At 36.5% G+C, this 19,469-nt stretch overlaps 1 protein-coding gene across 5 annotated transcripts in view; it reads right to left on the minus strand.

The window, feature by feature from the left end:
* Positions 1-11,095: 11,095 nt before the first annotated feature.
* ERBB4 (erb-b2 receptor tyrosine kinase 4) overlaps positions 11,096-19,469 on the minus strand; it is a 1,174,422-nt gene continuing 1,166,048 nt past the window's right edge. For all 5 annotated transcript variants that reach the window (XM_003812504.7, XM_003812503.7, XM_003812506.7 and 2 more), the window contains one exon: positions 11,096-19,443. In XM_003812504.7, coding sequence (XP_003812552.2) covers positions 18,998-19,443 — 446 coding nt within the window. In that variant the 3' untranslated portion in view covers positions 11,096-18,997. The remainder of the gene's footprint in view (positions 19,444-19,469) is intronic.

Raw genomic sequence — 19,469 nt, forward strand, 5'->3', positions numbered from 1 at the left:
TTACCCTCTCCGTTTTTCTGAGTCTTGATAGAGTTTGAGTAACTTCCCCTATTATTCAACATTTTGCTTTACCTCAGGTTTTGTTTTGAAGCTCTTTTGGAATGGACTATTCATGGAAATGCCCACATTATTTAGACCATTGGGAAGGTTTTCAGCCTAAATTATTTAACTGATGTTTCCTTTATTGCATTAGAAGCATGATTATCAATGTGAAACATAAATATGAAAATAGTAGAAGTTGCTCCTATTGGAAATGTGTAGATAATGGAGTGGAAGCAAATTAGTGATAGTTTGAAAGACTGGCAAGTTCAATTCCAACTTCTTTCAAATGAGCAGTGAAGGAAACAGAATATTTCACTCCCCTCCAATATACTTCTTTGGTGTATTTTGAGTCGGCTATTCAGAGGGGCTGAAAACCACAGAAATAGCTTTGAAAAGCTGTCCTTTTGTGGGGAGATTTGCATCTGTAAAGGAAATCTATATTAGTGAAATAAACAGCAGATGCAAACAGGCTTTCTCTGATGCCTCCCTCCCCCACCTTGTCCAGATCTAGAACAGATTAACTCAGAGGAAAATAAGACTAAAAGTTTGATGCTTCTGAAGGTGTGACAGAAATACTCTTACCACAGGCTTTTGTCTACTCTTTCTGAAATCTGCTACCTGAGAGATTTTATCTGCATAAGAAACAGCCTTGCTACCTATGCTTTCCGTCCTTCACCCTCCCATAATCTGTGACACCACTTCCCTAGTCTCCTTTAGAAGTCACAGTCCTCTTCTTCCTGTAACCTCAGGATGTTGTAAAAACTTCAGTCATCTGACCACTCCTTTGAATCTCGTATTTTGTGTATGGCTTCCATGTTTATGCACCTTCATACATTTGTATACCTTTTTTCTTGTTAACCTGTCCATTACTAGCTTGTTTTATAGGCTCAAATTATTGAACCTTCAGATGGGGAAATAAATTCTTTACCATTACAATAGCAAGGTCTTATTGGTAGTTTGAATATACATTACAATTTTTGTATGTGGACTTGGTTTTCTGTTGCAAATGAGTAATGTTACTTCTCAAAGAGCTCTGGCCAACTAAGACTGTTAAATTAAAAAAAAAAAGAGATTTCTATAATTGGTATCATTTCATTTAGAAAATGTGTAAGTACATGTAAATATGAGGGCCTCAAAGTGCAGCTGGTCATCACAGGTCAGCTATTCAATCCCTGTGCTTTTTAAATTTGAAAATTAAGTGAAATTTGTTATCTTTTTTGACTTGAAGCAGCAGCAATGTCATCACCAGTGCCATTTTTTCAAAAAAAATTAAAAATTAGAGATCCCAACATATAGTAGCACCAACGTTAGATGGCCTTTTTAAGAAATATGAAAGGAATGTAGAAGGAACGTGTTTTAAATTTTCCAAGAGAGAATCACAAGGTCCTAACACAAAATGAATGCAAATCTGGAGCTACTCTTTGTTGTTGAGGATGACATAACGCAATCAAGAAAAAGACATGCTATGGGCTCATAATCTGTATCCCTGATCAATCTGCTCTTGTATTAAAGACAAGTTTACATGGAACAGCATCTTGGCTTTGAATCATAGGACAATTTTCTTTTGTCTAATAATCCATCCCTTGCTCACTTCTCTTGTGCTAGGAAAAAAAAATCAAAATGTGTCACTAGCATAAAATGTTGTCAGCGAGGCTGAGGAAGTTCTCTGTGATAGGGAAATCTTCCTTGTCCCAACTTAAAGCAAAACATTCTCTCCAGGAGGAGAAAGCTCAAAGTCAACGTCTGTGGTAACACTTGCACACAGATTTTTGAGAACTAAACTGGCAAAAATGGTCCTCTGTGGGTTTTCAATTTGTTTTGAATAACTCTGAGGCTGTCCACAAAGATTCTACAAACACAAATATGTAAGTCGAGGTGAATGAAACATCATTTCATAGTCCCTTAAACATGTATACAGTGATTAACTCAAAATTCTATTTCTAGGAATTTGTCCTAAGAAAATAATGTATTATGTACATGACAGTCCAAGGCAATGCAAATGTCCTCAATAAAAAGTTTGTTTGAAATTATAATACTTCCACACAATAGGAGAATATATAACTATTACAAACAAACTTTAAAAGAATATTTGTGGACATGAATAATGTACATGATATGTTTTAAGTGGGGAAAGACCATTAAGTAAACATATATAGAAAATGATACCATATTTGCAAAATACTTTGTGAAGGTTTAGGATTTGTATATGATATGATATCATATGATCATTATTTTTTATTTGTATTCTCTGATTCTGTACTTTCTCCTTTCCTTTAATGTATAAGTATTATATATACAGAATAAACTTATTTTAGAAAAGAATATTCCTAGCATAGCAATAGTACTGAGTTTGTGCTATAGCTGCTGACTTTCTGAGCATTCCCATCAAACCTGGAAAGGTCAACTTGGCTGGCTCCTCATTCATTAAGGACCTCAATGCAAAGTTAGTCCTCTGGTTTCATCTACCAAGTGAGAAAAAGACAAAACAGCTTCCTATAGCAGCTTCCTCCAGTTTACTGTCCCCAAGCAGCAGAAGAAAAACTTTCCACATATCACACCTGCCATGTTTTAGAACATCAAGAAATAATGCTCACCACACTCTCCCTCAACCATGGGGTTTCGTCTCCATCCTACTCCCAAACATGTTGACATAGATATGAGGAAAAAGTTAGCACACCGGTCCTGGTTGCTCAATCCTAGCATGTCTCCAGCGGAGTCTGGAACTGTGATTGACCCTTGGCTAATGCCTGAGAACATGGCTCTTAGAATACTCTTTATGTTACTATGTTACTAATTAAGGATACCAATACACCTGGAGCAATGGGGCATAATGTACCAACTTGTCAGGACTTGTCAGGATTGATTTACACAAATGTCAAGATTGATGATGTCCCTGGTTATATTGTTGGAGTCTTGAATTTCAGTTACCATGGTCGGTTGCACAGCAGGACGCACCTACATGACCAGTCCTCCATAAAACCCTTGGATCCTGAGACTTGAGTAGGCTTTTCTGGCAGAGACACTTTACATGCCTCTCTGCTGTAGGAAGAAGCATGTCTTGTGTGATCGTAGAAAGGAAAGGACTTAGAAACTGGCATCTGACTTCACTGAACCCTTTTTAATGCTGTATTAGTCTGTTCTCACACTGCTATAACTAACTGAAACTGAGTAATTTATGAATAACAGAGGTTTAAGTGACTCACAGTTCCACATGTTATACAGAAACCATGGTGAGGAGGCCTTAGGGAACTTACAATAAGAGAGAGAGTGAGCGCATGTGAAGAAGGAAGTGCCACACACCTTCAAACAACCAGATCTCCTGAGAACTCACTCACAATTACAAGAACAGCAAGGGGGAGTCCACCCCCATGATTCAGTCACCTCCCACCAGGCCCTTCCCCCCGACACATGGGGATTACAATTGTAGATGAGATTTGGGTGGGAACTCAGAGCCAAACCATATCAACTGCATATCTTTGTTTTTTCCTGTTGTTCTTGCTCCTTTGCTATAATAAAACTTAGCTGTTGAATATAACCTGTTATTGAGTCTTGTGAGCTTTTCTGATGAATCAGAAAACAAGGGTGGTAGTCAGACCCCCCAAAACAAAAGCTCTCCATTTCACCCACAACTCCCAGAACACTCAGTCTGTGTTGCCAGTTTTGTTCTATACCAAGAAAGCATTTGATGTTTGTCTGGAATTCATCTGTTTAGCAGTCTTGCTGAGCTGAATCTAAGCGGCTCACCCCATTGGCCTTGTCTCCATCTGGGCTTGTAAGTTTGCACTTCTACACCCTCAGCAAAGGACCTCACTGAGACATTTGTGAAGCTGAAATCTACGATAGTGAACTAGATAGCAAAATAAATACTGGTGAGATTTCCATTCTGAATACCAGAGAGAATGCCAGAGAGGGGCCCAAGCAGGAGACTGTGAACCTGGTGGCTGCAGAGAAAATGAACAGAAAGAAGCCAGAGTGCATAGGTTCCCAGCAGCTGCTTTGGTTATTTTGGTCCTTTGGTGTCAATCAAATGGGGACAATTATTTGTGAGGTAAAGTCTCTGATGCTCACTTTCACTCACCTAGTGGCTTCTTATACCTGAAGAGTTATTAATTGCCCCCTCACATTTGTTTCTGGCTCTACATACTTTGTTCCTTCATCTTTTCTTCCTGGAAAACCATTTTAGGTCATTCATCATTTGTTAAACCCCTCTGAGTTGTCTGAGAATTTTATGTGTTAATCTTTACATATAAGGCTGCTGTGGAAATATAACATTTTAGCTATTGCTATGAATCTATCTAGAAAACCAACAGCTTTCATTTCTGTGTTTGTCTTTTGCACACAGGCCATTCTCAAGTCTCCTGTCTAGGACCACATCTGTAGTTGAAAGAATAGATGACAATTACCACATATTTAGATTTCTGGGCGTTTCTTGAAATGGGATGATAACAGTGGGTGACTGAACAGTGCAGTTTTGTTTTGTGGACTCTTGGAATTTGAAATCTATGGATCAGATTATAATAATGGCCTTTCACTGTAAAACTACTGAATTTGAGCAATAATAATAATTTTTAAAATATACTTAATACTTTTTTAAAAAACTAAATTTTTTAAAAAAGAAAACCAACCACTCTTAACATGATTTAAAAAGAGATTCTTTAAGCACATGATTTCATTGGGAACTATTTTATTTTAATTTGTTTTAATATTTTCAGTTGAGCTACCATTCTCATTCCAAGTAATTTTAAATTGGCTTCATCTTAGTCCTCTGGTTGATACTACTAGACTTTATCATCCAATATTTTCTCTTCTTTATTTGCCTCGAAAGTCAAGCTACACTGCGCACAGTGGCTCACACCTGTAATCCCAGTAATTTGGGAGGTCATGGTGGGAGGATCACTCAAGACTGGGATTTTGAGATCAGCCTGAGCAACATATCTACAAAAGTGAATAAAAAAAAAACAGGCACAGTGGTGTGGGCCTGTAGTCCCAGCTGCTTGGGAGGCTGAGGCAGAAAGATTGCTTGAGGCCAGGAGTTTGAGGCTGCAGTGAGCTATGATCAAGACACTGCACCCCAGCCTGGGTGACAAAGGGAGACCTTGTCTTTAGAAAAAATAAGTCAAGCTGAGCATCACCTATATTAGGCAGGAAACTGAAGAGTACCTGATTAGCGCTTTGTTATCTATTCTTTGACAACAATAGCAGGACTGCTGCTAAATTTAGTGAGAAATCTAGTTCACACCAGAGATCAACATTAAAATCTTTTCTGCAATGTCTCTTTTATTCTCTGAAAGAAAGATGTCAGTATTTTCCATTATATAATTTTTCAATCTATAGAGTTTGAATTTAGCTCATAAAATTAGATAACACGGGGGGAAATATTGTATTTATCACATAATAGTAAAATTGACCCATCTGAGTATTGGAGAATGAAATGCCTTAGGATGATCACTGCTTGATCTGTCATTCACTGTGAGTTAGGGAAAATCTAGCATAAACCAGAGTGAGGCCAATCTATTTTTGTAGAATGTTAAGCAATTATATTCCTATTGTTAACTGTAAAATCCTTTTAAAATTGCTCTACAAAGTAGTACATTATATCTAATACATTGAATATTAAAATGCTCTTTTACTAGAATTATGGCAATAAGCATAACTTTATTATGAATATAAAGATTTTTTAAAATATCTTTTGTTTGTTTTCCAAATAATGTATGGACGGTCATTCTCCTTCCTCCCCAGACATGTCCTTCCCCACCCCTGAAACTCCAGAGAACAAGTTACTAAGCACCAAGAGTTTGAAAAAAGGAATGAGCCAAGATATAAAGTGTGGGCTGATGGGGCCCGGAGAGGCAAATGACCAGAAACTCAACACGCGAGAGCTCCTAGCAATCAGGCAAATGACACATTGTGCAAGATAGGAGATAGAAAGTGTCTAAACTGAATAATGGGAAAAATGCCTACTAAGGCCCTACTAAAGAACCAGTAGGAGAGTATAGGTCTATTCAGAAAGGCGGTATAGCCAAGAGCCAGTTGGATCTTGGTTGGAATTCTAGCCATAGAACCTCCCAGCTGTGTAACATTGGTTAAGTAGCTTAATACTTCTATATTTCAGTTACTTTAACTGAAAAGGAGGAACCATGACAGTTCGTGACATAGTATTTTTTAAGTGCTGTCTTGATCCACTTTTGAGGTCATGGCTAAAAACTCAGTGCCCCTTCATTGGCAGTTTGCTAAGCCCACGTTCCAACCCCTTCCACCTTATAAGGCTCTAACATGCTTAGTTACAAAACATACCCTCAACTGCCAGAAGCCCAGGTGCCAAACATTTAAGGATGGTCCCTTCTTCCTTGGGCCTGCAGATTATTCAGAATGATCAATAGCAAGCTTTTGAAACCTAGCTAACTCTACCTGGCTTGCCATACATAAACTGTCTCCCTTGCTATTACAATTTTCCCCAGTTGCATCCCACTGTGTTGCCCTGCATGGCAGTCTCCTCTCTTTTGGAGCTGTAAGTAATAAAGAGCTCTGGCCCCTACGTATTCAGGGGTCATTTTACTGTGCCCCATCATCATCAGAATGAGTTAGTGCATGCAACTTGTTTAGTATACTGCCTAGTACATAGCTGTTTTGCTGTCCCCTCATGATTCTTTTACTCATGAGGAGTTCCTCTTCAGGCTACAAGATAGGAAACTGCCAAGGCACCATGGGAAGAACTAGAGAAAAGAAGCGACAGTATTTTCACTTTTAAATTCACTATTTAAAAAAATAGTGATAAGATAGAACCTACTCTTCACAATACTCCTCTTTCCCCACCAATCCCACTTTTCAACTTAAAAAGCTCCTCTGGTCTGGGGAAGGAGAATGAGGATAAAGAGGAAAATGACAGATTCTGATGAGTGTCTATGAGCATACAATTCACTTCTGCAACCTTCCCTAGGTTAAGTTAGGGAATGCAAACTATTTCCCACTTTCTGCAGGAACCTTGAAAAGTAGCCTGACAGAGTTTCAATTCCCCTTGAATTGGAAGTAGTCGGGTTGATAGAGAGTCATAGTAGCAAGACCAAGTTTTCAGAGACCAAAAGTCATGTAAGCAAGAGTATTTTACTGTTTCTTCTAGAAAGGTTCAGAGGTTTTCAGGAGCACCTGAGGACCATGGACACAGCAGGGGCATATGAGAGCGGAATGTGCATTAGACCAAATGGTCAGGTACCAGATGGGAATCTCAAAGGGAGACAGAGGAAAACAGTGATAATTATCAATAAACAGAGCTATTGTGTATATCCTAACAGACGTCATCATCAGATATTGACCAAGGACTAGGCATTTCACTCTGTTGTCATAATGCTACATCAGCTTGTGTCAGACAAATTTATGCTCACTCAATATATATGTGCTCCCACAGCTCCCTTGAACTTGGGCACCTGGTGACTAGTTTCAACCAGTGGCCTCTGAGTAGGAGTGATATGTCACTTCTAGGCTGTGCCAGTGGAAAGTCCCTGTTTGTGCCTCCAACATTCTTCTCTCTGTTACGATGATTATGGAGGTAACATGCAGAAATTGATGAGCCACAAGATGAAGTAGTCTGGTCTCCTAAGACATCATTTGGAAGAAACCTGTCAAACTCACAGCCAAATTAAGCTTTTATATTATAAGCCAATAATATTTCAGAGTTAGGTTACCATCACTGCAGAAACTTGTAAATACTTAGTACTAAAGGCCCTAGAACGTAGAGGCCACCTCAGAGATGAAGTGATGAGGAAAAACCCTCAATTGGCTGAATATACTCTAAATTGATTCTGAAAAAATTCTTATTTGCTTATGTTTTCTATATATGTGTATGTTTTCCTCTTCTGAATGAACTGGAAATTTGGGAAAGGTGCTAAGTTTTGTGACCCAAAAACTATACATTTATTGCATGTCTGAGTTTAACTGTGTGAGGAAAAAAACCACAGCCATTACATAATTATTAATATTATAATGTGATTGCAATGTAGCACCAGAAATAAAGTATTTTGATGTCAAGCAAGTTTGTGTCCCAGCTGTACCATTTTTTGTGTGGCTTTGAACAGGTTTTTTAATCTTTCTAAAATTTCACTTTCCTCATTTATGAAAAGAGGAAAATAATAGTACCTAACTAGTAAGGTTGTGGTGAACATTAAGATACAGTGCATACACAGGTTCTTAACAGAAAGCCAGCATGCGGCAAGCATCCAATCGGTGTCTACTATTATCTTAATGTTGTTGTCATCATGGCCATAAATCCACACAAATATAATAGTTCCGTACTAAGTAATAGCAGGGTGATTCTATAAATCCCTAAATACATGAACAAAGATGATATAGAAAAGATGATGCTTAAGATAACTGAATTGAGGCGTTAAGATCTGATCAGGATACTTTGTGCTATGTATATGCCTCTTGCAATAGGAGTCAGTGGGCAGCTAATGGGATAAGTCTTTAATGCCTGGAAGCTTTGTTTTTCTGTTTCTGAAAGAGGCAGAAAACTGATTATATTATTTTTTAGAGCTCTCTACTTGTCTTGGAAAGATAAGTAAGTAGAAACAGGTCAAATATTTTGCAAGATGGGTATTTGTCTTTTGAAAACCTACGGGTAACCTACAAGAGCAGTATTCCAATATTCATTCACATGTCTCCTGTGTACCATTTGATTTACAGTCTCCTGATTGCTATCTTGTGGTGAATTGTTCTGTTTATAGCTTCAAAATTGCTATCTGGGTGACAATCTTCTGTTTCTAATCTTAAGATGGTTGTCTAGTGGCTTTGCTCCCCATGGCTTATCATGCAGCTTGATAACACTGTGGAGGGAAATACAATTAGCTAACTACGCACCTGCTCAGTTTATAGTTTTATGAGTGCATCTTGTAGTATGATATACATTATGGGGCTTGTGATAGAAGTTCTTGAAAATAGAGATTTTGTATGAAGTTCTGCAATATATCAATATATCTTTAAATATTTTACATCTCTTTATATGTTCTGTATATGTATGTCTACTACATCTCTCTATATATTCTGTATATATATGTATGGCCACATATATGTGTCTCCCCATAGGGGCTTTTTAAATTAAGCAATTGTGAATTCAGGATTTTAAGACTATAAAGCAGTAGAGAGTAGCTAGAGTCAGAATTGTGACGTTCATTTTAGCCTTGTTAGAAGCTCTTCTATACCTCTTTGTATACCTCACAGCTTCTCTATAATTTCTTCCTCTCATCATCGTCATTTTAAATGAAGCTTTGACATTGGATCAGGATCAGATTCTACATTGTGAGTATTTTAGAAGTTTCCAGTGACCACTTAGCCTATAATAAACTCTAGAAAATTTACCAACTTATTTATAAAGTAGGCATTTTATGTGAACTTTCTCCTCTATTAACACTAATATATGCAATAACATTGCTAGAGATAAGTGTAGTTATCTGCAATATTCTCTGATATATGTGGGGGAGAAGTGGGTGCCTTACCAAGCAGATTTCTAACACCTTGGGCAAGGCACACCATCAGTAGGCTGTCCACATGGTGGTGGTTTTGTTGTTGTTTCAATTATTTTACTTGTGATTATGTTGCACTTATCTTTCTAGAATGAAAGAAACCTCATCCTCCATTATAGATAAGTTGCTCCCAGGTAGTTTGAGGATGTGGAATAAGGTTTTTAGTTGCATCAGAAGAGCGGTTGTCAAGGAACTAATGAAAGACCATTGAAGGTCTTGACCTTCATCAGTGTGTCAGCTTTATGCATGCTTTCATCAGAAGGTGGTTACTCCTTATCAGAGGAAGAAAGAAAAGTGGTAACTAATTAAAGAAAGATATTTAAGTCAGAATATGCAGCTTTGAGAGTGAGTACCATCACTTACTAATGGTTGTATGATTCTAGTTTACACTTGTTATTTCAGTTTTATTTTCCTTATATGGGTGACTAGGATTATTCTAATAATACGTACCTCAAAAGGGTGTAGTGAGCCAAATGAACCAACATATGAAGAATTTTATAAAACACTATGTAATTAGTAAGTAGTATAACTGCTATAAGCTAGCATGGTGCCACTGGAAATTTCAATTGTACCTTAAAGCATTAGGAACACAAGTTGTTTCTCCTCCTTTCTCAGTTTATAGTTGTTTAAAATGCATAGTGCCTTGACATATCTTACCCTGAACACTATGAAATCACAATGATTTCAGATGAAAGGGCCAAAATATATAAGGGAGGGTATGTGTGCAGGTCCATGCAAATAGCAAGTGTTATTAACAAGATCTTTGAAGCTCCACAATTGAACAGGTTTAAGAAAATTTACTCCAACGTATTATGCTGAAAATATATTTTTTGTCCACTGACTCAGTCAACATTCTATACAGTCAAATAACCACAGTAGTTTCAAAGAATAACAGAATCTCTAATCAGAAGTTATTGGAATTTTGAAATTCTTACACTTTGGAGGCATGGAGTAATAAATGATGTTTAAAATCAAAAAGTTATATAATAAGAAAATGTTGAGAGAGGATCTTGTTCATGTCACCAGTGTCTCTGAAGTCACTCTCACACTGTTATGTGGGCTTGTCATAAGTCACTAGTCAGTTGATTGACTATTTAAGGTCTCGTTCTCCCTCCCCCACCTCAAGGACAGTAGTAACATCTGATATTCTTTATAGCCAAGGATTGCCAGGATCCATTTTATAAACTGCAATGAGGGCAGAAAGAAAAAAAGTATATAAAAATATTAATGTTGTTTGGATGCAACCTACAAAATATTTTATATATTTTTTTATTCTCAGAGAAACAAACCAACCAGAGTTAATTAAGCATAGCCTGCACAGATGAGTAAGTCTGTACACATCAATGGGCATATGCAGTGGATGGTAAAAACACATGGAACATATCACATCCCAAACACCAAAGAGTTCTGAGGAATAATTAATGAGCTGCATAAATATGGGCAAAATAAGCCCATTTTTATATCTTCACATTATTAAACCTAGAACAAATCTTCCTCTCTGCTAGTTGGTTTATCTAATAACAAATTTCTGACACAAAAGAGAACGTTTGTTTCATATTTTATTGAATTTCATTTATATTAAATTAAAAATATATTTCTGACAGATTCATGTAACAAAAAGGCAGAACAGTTTTCAAATTGTTCAGCTGGGATGATCAGTATGGAATGAGGCAAAGCAGTTCGCATTCTATAATTGCCTTGTACAGGTACAATTCTTTCCCAAGAGCCAAAAGAGGATCCTTGAGAACTAACTGAAAAGCCTAATTACATAAATGTAAAATACTGTTTCTCCCTCATTCTCAAATAACAACAGGAATGAGGGAAAGGAAGGAGGATGGGTAAAAGGTTGGAGGAGAAGAAATAAGAGAAAGTATACTAAAAATATGCCTAACATTAAAAAAGTTAGTATGTGTTAGGTGCATGATCCTTCATCAATAACATAGAAAAAAATCAAAATAACATTACACCACACACAATTGGCATATCCTATTGTGTAAGCGAGTGCAGAGGTTGAACACATCACAATAGTGCTGAACACAGAATCACAAGTAATGTCAAAATGATAACTTCCAACCAAAAAAGAAACAATCACAAGCCAATTACTTATATACAAATCAACCCTAAAGACAATTATGTTCCAAATAAAGATGTCCACAAAAGAAAATCAAAGCAACATTATACTTATTTACAAATGCAACTAGCCATGTCTTTAACAAGCTATAAAAATACTATTCACATTTTCAAACATACAGTAGTTTTTTTTGTTTGTTTATTTCAAAAAGGCAGCTAAGTTTGAATGCAGGGATTTAAATAAAACATTGATGGCTTACCAGCAAGGTATTTTTGCACCCCAATCCTTTGAAGATACTTCACAAGAGAGAGGGCTTGTTTTCTGCTTACAAGTTAAGAAAATAAGGAAGTGAGTACAAATGTATATACCTTAAGCCTCTGCCTTTTCAGTAAAGTGACTCCCTCTCTCACCCAAACTGATGTCAGTAAATTACTTTGATGCATGTATAAGATGAATGTTTGAGAGTAGATTTAAGATGACTTTTTTTGTGCTATGAATTGTCTTCCACATTGATCTCATTTTCATTTGATCTTCTTGTAATGGTGCTCAAGAAAGAGATGAACTAGTCATACACCATGGGAAAATGCGGTTTCAGCATGCAGCCACGCAATCCCTGGTGCTCTCAACATGAGAAGGAGACACACCAGCCAGGGAGACAGGCATTCAAAGTTAGCTGCCCTCACACAGCTGCTCCGTTTAATAATCGACCCATTTAACAGCAGTACCAGTTTATGCTACATATTTCAAAGTACCTTACTTTAAAAGAACACCTTACATATCTACATTTAGAAAATAACTTTCGTAGTTGATTACTGGAGTAATCCCAAAAGGGTTCTTGGAGTGCTATGGTTGTAGTCCCCTCACTCCCCCCTCCCAGCCCCTGAGAGATCCAGAAATATACAGGAAAATGACTCTCACATTAAGGGAAAAGGACAACCCCCAATTAACTAAAAAATCTGGAAATGACATTTGAAAACCAGATTCGTGTCAATATACAGGAGGTATGATTTGCTTTCCTTCACAAAGGCTATAGGCCTGGGGGAAATATCTACGCATTAGGGATAAAAATAGCAGTAAAGGCAAAGTGGTTTGGACAAGTTAGACTATTGCCTACAGGTATGAATCTTTGTTTTCCTATATTTGTATATTTGCACAAATATAACCACTTCTCATGATATAGGGAAAGCTCACTAGAGCATGAAAAGAAAAATGTCCATAAAGAGCAAAAGTAGGTAAAGGATGGCATTCTGTTAAACAACATGGATTTTCATTAACATGAACTGTCCTCATTATGTATTTGTTAGATGGATGAATGATCCAAAAAAGAATTGCAGGTGGTTATCAAAGCTGAATAGCCTTTACCTTTATGATAATAAGACTCCTCATTTGGGAGAAAAAAATTTACAGCAGCTACAAAATATTTACGATTAGGAACCAAATAAGATGAATAAAGCAAATAAGTTAATTTACTGGCAAAAATAACTTCTTGGTTATATGTACAGCTTTTATGTAAAGAATAAATCGAAGTTCTACCAAGTGTATGTGGACATATGTGAGTTTCAAGATTCATCACAGGGCTAACTTGTCTCAAATTCCTATAAGGAAGGACACAGAGAATTGATCTTCATGGGAAACCATAATTTTAATAGCTTAAATATTCTCTATGCAGTAGTTTGATAGTTCACTTAAACAGTGTCCAAATTGCTAGAATCTCTTATGAAAAAATCAGGCATTCGAGGGCAAAGATGAAGTCAGTGTTTCACAAAGTGGGGTGTAGGATCTCAGAGATCCACTATGGCTTAAGAAAGGAACAGGACAGCATCGGGGGACTACTTTGAACCAGGGTGGTAGAAAGGGAAGAGAGCAGTGCCAGTTGTGTCAATGGGCAAAAAAGGGAAGGATTCTATTTTCCTCTAAAGGTCAGAGAGAAATACATTTTTCTTTGATTCCTAACAAGGTAATCACTTACTTGCAAAGCTGACTGTCAAAGAGTATTTTCCAGAGGAAGCATGTGAATACCCCCGGTGAAATTGGGGCTTAGAGTCATTTTAGCTTGTGACTATAGAAGCATTTACTTCTGCCCAAAATGTCACCTGGCCAGGAATTAGGTGAGGCAGGGGCCTGCAAAAGTGACAGATCCTACATTTTTGGACCTCTACAAAATCAGTGAGACTTGAACCGAGTATCTGAAATTTCTATTATTTTAGAGAGACTTTTAATGAAAAGAAAAAAGCAGCTCACACTGCTAAAAGATATTTGCCCACACAAACACAAGGGCCCCTGGCCCGACACAATGCCCACAACAGCTTCTTGTTTCCAACTGCAGAGAGAACTCAGATCTCTGGGATCAGAAAAATTTTATTAATTCTACCCAGAAGTATAAAAACTGGCCCCATTGTAATATCAGTAATAATGAGGTCTCCACTGATAATGATCTTTTAAAATTATACCTGATCTCATCTGTATAATATTTGTTCTTAAGCAAATAGCAACCAGGGGATACCAATCTGCATTTATATGTTTACATGGGGCAAGGCTGTCCTTCAAACTGATACACACCAAAGTCCATGTACACAAACAGAGGCACAGTAAGATCCTCTGCCCACAGTATATACAGTAGAAGTTAATTTATCTGTTTCTTTTTTTTTTAACAACTAGAAGCTGATGTTGTAGGATCAGCTCTAGGATCCTCTGCCCACAGTATACAGTAGAAGTTAATTTATCTGTTTTTTTTTAACAACTAGAAGCTGATGCACCTGGATTTCTCATTTGCCCTATAACAATCATCATTCTAATAACTAAAGAAGTCCAAAAGAATGGCAATGCAATAGTTTGAAACGCTTGGTTTAGCATTTATTTATCAGAAAAATTGTGATTCTTTGTTGTCATTTTTGGAGGCAAGAGGGCATAGTGAGAAAAGAAAGGACATATCACCAATTAACTGTATTTTGTTTGTTTGCTAAATGACACCACTCCTTTTTTTTTTGTCTCTGCATAAGGTAATAGAACATTTACATTTTCTTTACTTCATCTTGAAGACCCTTACTTAGTCATATGTAACATGTTTGCCTATTAAATTCTGCAAGGTGGTGTTTATTTAAAAAAAATAAATAAATACAATTTTCTTTACATTTAAAAAGTGATAAAGGAATAAGAGAATGAGAAAAAATTGTTCATTGTAATGCTTTAAAGCAAGTTTTCCCAAGTGGAACCATATATGCCTACTTTCAGCTAAACCCAACAAACAACAATTTTAAATGGCAAACTTATCTTTTTACTATGCAAAATTCATCCTACATTTTTATATCCTGCATTTAACTTTGTTATATTATACTTGTGGTTAGTTTTCTAGTTTGATTTATTTAATAATATTAAAATCATTTAACATCTGATAACCTAACTAAATCTACATCTTATAGCATTATCGTGGTTCTGTCCAGTTATATACATGCTTTCATGATCACCTTTTCTATTACCTTATGAACTACATATACTAGTTAAATTATCAACAATTACAGATGGATGAATAATTCCAGTTTTGAAATAAAGGTTAGATAGCTCTAGAAAAACTTGTATTTACATCCTTCCCTGTCAGGCTTAAACAATTTTAATATTCATTTTTGATACTTCAAGAAGCACATTAATAGTCCTTCCAACTTCATCTAGCAGCAGAGCCTCACACAGTCCTTTTCTTGATTTTTCCTTAGCATTGTAAGTATGCACAATCTTCATGCCATGTCTTTCCTTTAGAAGGTATTAGCTCACACACTATAACACTTAGCACACTATTCCTTCTCTTAAATTAGATATTCAGTCCTTCTCCCTAATCTACAAAAAAGAATCACTTGATTTTAGTTTGTGTGTTTTAATAGAAATTTGAGTTTTGCGTTGTTTCTCATGCTATTTTAAGAATGTTACTGGAGAAAGGATTCTCATCCTAAGCTGTGCTACTAATACTATGCAGAAAACCAAGAGCTGCTTGGTAGTCTAACACCTTTTGTGGCGCAGATGCTTTGTGGTTCTGGATCTATCCTAGATCAGAGGCCATCTTTCCTCACCTGTTTACCACTTTCTTTAGGCAATCATTTAACTGCAAAATTTTTCCATACCTGAAAATAGGATTGCCCAAAATAGGTATAATCTACAAAGTTGGGTGATTTAAAAAATATACTCCGAGTAATTTTAATACTAATTTGTCTCAGATTTACATAATTGATTCTGCAAATTTCAATTGCTACAATTGGCCTCTGGAATCTGATATCCCCCCAAGCACTTTGAAGACTTTAACTGACATTTTAAAATTCTACCCTACTGGGCTAAATAAGTTATTCTCTGGAAGGAATGAAACTTTTTTTCTCCCTCTTATACATGCTGAAATATGTTTTCCCAGGGGGGACAAAAATAAAACAAAAAACGCTCAAACAACTGAAGTCAATTATATACTACAGAAATCATTCAAAAGAATTACAAAGTGGTGCTATTATAAAGCATTTGGGTCATTTTGGATTATTCCTACATGCGTCTCTAGGTATTACCCAACATGTAAAAGTCTTGTGTTCTTAGGAGGAAAGAGACATTCACTAAATACATTTCTGTTACCTTAACAGTTAAAAGTTTGTTTTAACTATTTATTTTTTCCTTCTCCAAAATGAGTGATTCTGCTTTCTATAGCCCAGTAGAAACCATATGCATATTGTAAATCAGAAAAAAAAAAATCAAGGTATAGTATCCAAAAACAGGGCTGTGATGACTCGATGCAGATTTATTTAGAAAGGGAGGCTTATATTCAATTTTTCATAAGTACTGATATGAGATCCCTTTTCCTAGAGACTTCTCTGAATGGATAGGAGAGCCCTGAGCTATTAGATTGTGGCCCCTGAATCACTCTGTGTCTTTAACCCTGAAAAGTTTGAGGGTGAACTTCACTAGAAGGAATCTCACAAACCATTCTCCTGCTCTACCATACTTTTTCAGCTCGCCTCACTTCTTATAGCTTAGAAGAAAACCAACTCCAATGTCTCCAATATTCTTGGCCAAGGACCACCATCTGCTTTTGGTTTAATGGTGAAGTTAGACTCTAGATAGGCTAATTAGTCAGTGATGCAATATTCTCCTAGACCAGTTTATGTTTGAATAATATTATTGAAATTATCCTGTTTGTCAACATCAACAATTTGAAGGATGTTTAACTTACATCCCAAATGAGTTTAAAGGAGATATCTTACAGTACAACTGATTATATGACAGCTATTCACAAAAGAGACTATGCAATCTGATTCTTTGAACGCATAGAAAAATTAAAATGTCATTTTAATTAAATCTCCTAGATCATAGAATTTTGAAGTTGAGGATGATATTCCATTTATCTGAGTGTTCCCCACAAAACATGGTGCTTTTAGTAGACACAGTTAGATAAAGGAGGTTTGGATGGATGGATGGATGGATTTACTTGTTCAGAATAGGAAGAAACACAAATTTCTTTGGATTTTTTTCTCTAAACTTTCTCTGCCTTAATAGATATTTTTACTCTAATTAATTAATCTTATACTATTGACTCTAATTTGGTCCCAATATTTTAACATTAGAAAGAAATTTTTTTAAAAATCTAAATGACTTGGGGTAGAATTTTCAGAAAAGGGCGACTTATATCTAAGTTTCCTAATTATTGATGTGAGGCCCCCTTTACTTGGAGACTCATCTCTGTCATGTGTTCTCATCCTTCATCTCATCAGGTATTCTTTCAAAATGATACATAATAATGATGGTTCTAGTACTGGATGCAGTATATGAAGAAAGGGAATTATATAAAGTATCAAAAGATTAGTGTGTTGGATAATAAAATAATTGCATGAGAAGATGTTTCACATTTATTTACAACTTTTGACCCAAGGACCTACCCATAAGCTTTGAATGTTTGTGTTTTTCTTTTTATTATACCAATTTATGTGCAAAGAGTTACCTTCTACTTCATATAAATAGTCTCATACTAGAAATTCCATGGAATTCAAGCCAATCCTTACTCGCATTCCTTCTTACGAAGTATACGAACTGAACAAATTTCCTTGCGTAGCAAAGGTGACATATGAAGATAATGTGCTGGCCTCTCATCATAGTCACTGGATACCGTTGCAAGGTTCCTAATTTGCTTGGTTTGGCATTTCCACAGTCTTTATCTTAGCTCTTTTTAAAAAAATGTACTTAAATTAGTTAATTTGCTGGTTGCTTCCATATTGCTTGATTCAAAATCCAAAATGGAGTTCACAAAAAGAACAAATAAAATTACAGCTTAAGTGCAAACTACATTTCTGAGTATCTGCCAGGTAGACATACCCAATCCAGTGTGTTTCTTCCAGTTCAATGGATTCCCTCATTGGGCCACCCCTGAAAGTATCAGTAGTTTTCTTGAACCACAGAGAACTGTCTCTTAGTTTCCCTTCTACTCTTCAGACAACCAATGGCCTATCAAGTAGTGTCATTTATGGAGAAAAAAAAAATGTTGAAAAATGTAAAGGATGAGGGTGAAGATAATTTGATAGCATGAAAAATATTAGCCTCCCTTTCTTATTTTAAAGATTGTATACTTAAAGTAGTGGCCATTTCACTATATTAAAATATTTCTTGCTTAAATTCTGTGAAGAAGCTTTGATGTAAACATCTTTGCAATTAGAAATTAAAGCCAAAAATAGGGGAGCAAATATAAAGGAACTGGTCAGAGCAAAACAAAATGAAAAAAACCAAAAAGTGTTGAAAACATAATTACTAGTTCTAACTTTGATGGAGATTTTTAAATTATGAAAGTTCAGTTGGCCATTCTTACTTGCTAGGACAGAAACTGCTGGGGAAAGAAACTGGATTCTCAATTTCAGACACTATCATATGTTATAGAAAATGTTATTCTTTTGTTCTAATGGAAACTTTATTATGATTTCCAGGGATGCTAAATATGCACACATCAGTTCCTGCAGATAGGAACAGATAGCATGGGTGTTTCAACCATCTGCTTTAAAAAAAAAAAAAAAGAAGAGGAAGAAAGAAACAAAGAAAGAAAAAGAAAAAGAAAAAAAGTGACAGCTAGTTTGATAGTAGGTAGCATTGCCTTACATTTTCTGGTCCTTCTCTAGCTGTTTCATTCTCCTGACCAACCCATGCAGAGAAATGAAGAAACATTGTGGTTCCTCCTATCTTTCTCTTTCAGTCTTTCCCTCTAATGTTCAAGTTAGGTAAGCACATAACTATCATTGCATCTCTATATCTTCCACTGGGAAGTGTCAAAACTACTGGCCTTGGGGTAGAAGGAAGACCACCAGAGAAAGAGAGGGGGGTGGGGAAATTGGAGCAGGTGTGTCTCTCCACCTAAAAACCACAACTGAGCTTACACCACAGTATTCCGGTGTCTGTAAGGTGGAGGCGGCAGCACAGTGCCTGGCTTCAGGGAGAACTCAGAGAGGTATTCAGGATTCTCTGCCACAATAGGCCGGATCCGCCCATTCTGTTTATAAAAATATTTTGTGCTGTACTCCTGCAGGTAGTCTGGGTGCTGAAGGGTGCTCCGAGGTGGCAGGCTGTGGTTCCAGTAGTCAGGGTTGTCAAACGCTTTCTTGGCCTTCTCTGGCATTGACAGTATGTTGTTCTTCAGGTACTCAGCTTTTCCCAAGGTGTTGGCAAAGGTGTTGAGGTACAGTGGCTCGTTCACATACTCATCCTCGGCCTTGGGTGGACCATTGGATGCATTGTGATATTCGGGATTATCCAATGCTTGAAGGTCTCCATTTTTTCTCCGAGAAACAAAAGGGTTCTCCTCCACTGGATTCAGGTATTCTAAAGGAATAAACAAATATCAGCTA

The sequence above is a fragment of the Pan paniscus genome, chromosome 13 (assembly GCF_029289425.2).
Source record: "Pan paniscus chromosome 13, NHGRI_mPanPan1-v2.0_pri, whole genome shotgun sequence".
Lineage (NCBI taxonomy): Eukaryota > Metazoa > Chordata > Mammalia > Primates > Hominidae > Pan > Pan paniscus.